General features: G+C 34.9%; 1 protein-coding gene across 1 annotated transcript; it reads left to right on the top strand.

Annotated features, from left to right (window-relative positions):
• The first annotated feature begins 322 nt into the window (after positions 1-322).
• On the top strand, positions 323-1,495 carry LOC110650068 (metalloendoproteinase 3-MMP). Its single transcript, XM_021804865.2, has one exon. It carries the CDS (start codon positions 376-378, stop codon positions 1,300-1,302), a length of 927 nt encoding a protein of 308 aa, XP_021660557.2. The 5' UTR covers positions 323-375; the 3' UTR covers positions 1,303-1,495.
• Positions 1,496-4,837: the final 3,342 nt, after the last annotated feature.

A 4,837-nucleotide genomic window follows, 5' to 3' on the forward strand; every position in this document is an offset into this window, starting at 1 on the left:
GCTATTAGCTAGGATTCTTCCTAGAGTCACCCTTTCATATTAAAATATTCCCAAAGACAAAAACAATAATGTACTACTATAAGGTGAGAAACGGTCCACTTAGGTTGCTTTTCTTCGTCTTCATCTTATTCTTCTCCTTCGTTTTTCCACGCCTTTTGAATGATTCATCAGTTTATACTATACCACCATTCATGAGTCGTAATGCTGGTCATTTTCCTTTAATTTAATTAATTAATGGAAGACTGACTCTTTTGAATCATGAGCCATATGAAACTATAACAGAAGACTGACCTGTTCTCCTCAGCTTATAAATAGGCACAAGAGCTTTGAGTTCTTGCAAACCCAAAAAGCTCAAGCTCAAGTTTAGTCACAATCATGGCTTCTAAAGCTTTTCCCATCTTCTTTTTCACTCTCATTGTGCTCATATCCCTCATTCCTCATGCAGCTTTAGCAAACTCTAATGATGAAAAATCATCTCCATTTGATTTCCTTAAGCATCTTGAAGGATGTCATAAGGGTGACAAGCTCAAAGGCATCCACGAGCTCAAAGCCTACCTCGAACATTTTGGTTACTTGAACTATAAAAACCAGTCTCAAGCCAATAATGATGATTTTGACGACCTGTTAGACTCTGCTCTTAAAACATACCAGCTTAATTACCATTTAAAGGTCACTGGATCCTTGGATTCCCAAACTGTGTCCAAGATGATGATGCCTCGATGTGGGGTGCCAGACATCGTCAATGGCACCACTCGGATGACTTCCGGCAAGAAAAACCAACGCCATAGCTCTACCTCTTTCCATACAGTCTCTCACTATACATTCTTTCGGGGAAGTCCCAAATGGCCAGCTTCTAAGTACAGTCTTACCTATGGGTTTCTTCCCCGAACCCCATCCCGAGCCATGGATCCTGTTGCTAGAGCTTTCCAAACATGGGCTGCCAACACACATTTCAGGTTCGCGAGGGTACAAGATTATACAACTGCCGATATCAAAATCGGGTTTCACAGAGCTAACCATGGGGATGGGAATTCTTTCGATGGACGTGGTGGAATTCTGGCTCATGCTTTTGCACCACAAGATGGACGATTCCACTATGATGCAGATGAGACATGGGCAGTGGGTGCAACCCAAGGTGCATACGACTTGGAGACTGTTGCCTTGCATGAGATAGGGCACCTACTTGGTCTTGGGCATAGCTCAGTGGAAGGAGCTATTATGTTCGCGAGTATTTCTTCTGGATCAACTAAGGGTCTCCATAGTGATGATATCCAAGGGATTCGTGCTCTATATAACGTTTGACTCCTTTTTTGCACAAAATAAGGGTCGGATAGCCCATTTCTCTACCTGAGTTTTCCTTTTTAAAATTTCAGAAATATGTATGTATGGTGTCTATTTTGAATACTCTTGCTCTAATCAATAATTAGAATGTTTCTTTTAAGTACTCAAATATAAATTAAATTGCAATGAAATGTAAGTTTTTGTTTTCTCTCAAGGTAGTATTCTTTTTAGATTATATATCCAACTAGGCTGCTTATTTGGAAATTTTAGGTTCAATTTAATAATAATAATAATAATAATAATAATAATAATAATAATAATAATAATAATAATAATAAATTTTTAATTTTATTGTTCTAGATTTAAATCCCTAATTTAATTTATAAACATCAATATCTCACTTATTTGAGCATGTCACAAGCGCCAACTCAATTCTAAGTTATTCGTCAAGAGGAAAGAAAAACATACATATGCCACGAGCCATAAAATTCCACACCTTAATAGTGATCCATCAATTATCATGTTACTTTCTATGGCTTGAATTTTGAATATGTCTTCATAGATCCAAATTGTGACTCAACGCAAAAACTTCAAACTGTGACCTGATGGGGATAAAAAGTGAGATATGTGGTTGTAGCAAAGGGCACAGGCCAATATTCGAGAAGAACACTGAGGTTAGGGTTTGAGAGTTCTGAGTGATTGTATCTTGTTCTTTTTATCAAAGTGGAACTTTTTTCTCTTATTTTGCCCGTGGACGTAGACCTTATGGTTGAACCACGTTAAATCCTGTGTTATTTTTTTTTCTCTTTTCTATACTGTGTGATTGTGCAATTTGTGTCTATGCCTTAGATTTGCTTGCCTATTATAACATATCACTATAAAAAAACTAAGAGTTTCTACGATAGATTTTTTTATGTCAGTAATTATTTAAATTATTGGCAAATTTTCAAAAGAATTAGCCGTAATGTTTAATTTAAGTGAAAAAAAAGCCTTTCTATGACAATTTTCTAACAAATCTGTGACGAATAACTAAAGGAGTCAGCGATGGATTATTTTTTGTCACTAATCCATCAAAAGTTAAAACTTAAAACATATATCCTTAAATGTTTGAGATGCATTTTTACCCAAAAATTTCCCTTAAGCTTGCTTTCTCTCCCTCCTAGCATTCTCTTCCATCATTCTATCGTTCATGTAGCTTAACATCATCACCGTCATTGTCGAAGCAGTCACCATCTTAAATCATAGCTATCCCTTGCCCGATGTCATTCTCTTTCTGTGCTTTAGGTGGGCTTCAATCTCCCCTTCTTGTCAAACCATACCCCTCTGTAAGGCATAACATGATCCCGTAGAATACTTAATGAACTACCGAACTTCACCTACCGATAACTCATTAAGCACCCTACAAGGAATTTTAAAACAATTTCTTACTTTTGGTAAGTGGTGAGCATTTCTAATAAGTATTTAAAACACGTACTTAAGTGAAAAGCTAGTTGAAAATTTTAGCCCATTTTATTTTTCCGCAAATTTTATAAAAATTTTGACAGAGTTCCCTCTGTATTTTGAGAAAACAGTTCTTCAAATACCTGTAAAAAGCACTTCTAAAAATTTTCTCAACAACTGCTTCAATTTCAAACTCAATCTCAAACAATTTCTCAACACATTTATCAACTTTCAATTTTAAATCCAGTATCCCATGATCATCAAAATACTAACAACCCATTTCATTCAAATTAAATAAAATAGTTCCATTCATATTTCATTAGAAACAAAACAATTTGAATAGATCATTACAAAATTTACATTAAGAGAATTTCAAACTACAATATATATTACAACTTTATACAAATTTTATATAACTGCTCAAGACCCATTTGTACATGTCCATACATTTATGTGCAATATATACATCAAAAGAAATATTTACAATTAGGGTATAAATTATACCCGAAGACTTTAGGCTGAATGATCCTCAATCTTTAGCAGCTCAGTCTGCTGCTCCTCTAGTCTCTATATCTGCGACAGCAATAGAAGCTATCGCTGAGTACTAGGACTCAGTGGTACACAACATACTAAAATAATCTTTATGCAAAAATAAAATCACGTTTATTGAAAAATTTGACTAAACATGAGCATTAAACACAAAACATGAATTATTAGATTTTAATGCAAACCAAGTTCATTTCAAAGTATCAAAACACATTTCATAAAACCCACAGTTAGATCATGCCATTCGAAACAAATAGAATCTCAATAACCAGAGGCTAAAGAGAAATCATATCACAAGGCTAGCTAGCTCAAATATATGGATACCCATTCACATCCTCTTCTACTGGCACACCTCAACACTTCTCCAGAGAAGGAATCAAAATTCGAAACTAATTACCCCCACTAGTCGTGCTAGTGAGGTGTTCAAATATATGGTCATGACACTGTGGTTTCAAAACTTATCTTAACAATTTGCTAAACATTGCTATTTCAAATATACACAATAACTTTCACAGTTTAATCAAAACATCATAATTAATGTCACAAATAAACTTTTAACAATTCCAAATCACAAGTAAAATACATATTTCGTTCACTGTATCAATGAATTTTAAAGCATGAAGATGTTGTGCACAAACCTCAAATGAGTCGCCTTTTGGCCTTAACTCGACTCCTCGGGTTCTGTTCCGGTATTCTTTTCCACTGAAACACACAATTTTATAGTGTTTCAGTACCATAATTTAACATAAATCCAAAAATAAATTTAACTTCACTTATACCTAGCTCTAACGTGCTAATTTCGACGTTCTTGAAATTTTGTGTTTCGGGTTACTATTCACTGCACTATTCAAGTCAAATAGTTGACTTTCTAAGGCTTAATAGGTATGGGAACTCTAACTTCACCCACATACCACATTTTGGTCATTAAACTTGTTGGTTTTGGTCGTTTCCTCAAAGCTTAGGTCATTTTGGCAAAATTGCAAATTTTCGGTTTTGGAGTTCTAAGTTGCACTATTCTATTGGTCAATCTACTGTTGGAATTTGACAAAACTTCCATCATAGAAAATGTTCCTTATTGTCTTAAGTGTATTCTCATTTTTGGATCACCTCAATCGGAGTTTTGTAGCTCAAGTTATAGCCAAAATAAAATTACTGTTCACGTGCACTGTTCATGCTGAGTTTTGGGTTCTGGCAGATTTTGATCCAACTTTGGTCAGTAATTTGATTAAGTTAAGTTCATAATTTGGTCTAAATTTCTTCATATGAAATGTTCTACTATGTCTTAGGTTTCCATCGGTTCAAGAATCGCCTAAATCAGAGTTTTGTAGAGAGAGTTATAACCCTTCAAACATTACTGCTCAATAGAAATTCTGCAGAGTTGCAGGTTTGGTAACTCAACTTTGCTCAATAATTTGAATGGGTTAATGGCATAATTTGGGGTGGTGTTCTTCATAAAAGTTTTAGATCTATACCTTATCTAATTGCTGGTAAAATTTCAGGTCAATTTGACCTTCCTAGCTCGAGTTATGATTACTGTTCATTTGGTCAGTTTGGTGCAGTGGCAGTCTGC

The sequence above is a fragment of the Hevea brasiliensis genome, chromosome 15, assembly GCF_030052815.1.
Source record: "Hevea brasiliensis isolate MT/VB/25A 57/8 chromosome 15, ASM3005281v1, whole genome shotgun sequence".
Taxonomy (NCBI): Eukaryota; Viridiplantae; Streptophyta; class Magnoliopsida; order Malpighiales; family Euphorbiaceae; genus Hevea; species Hevea brasiliensis.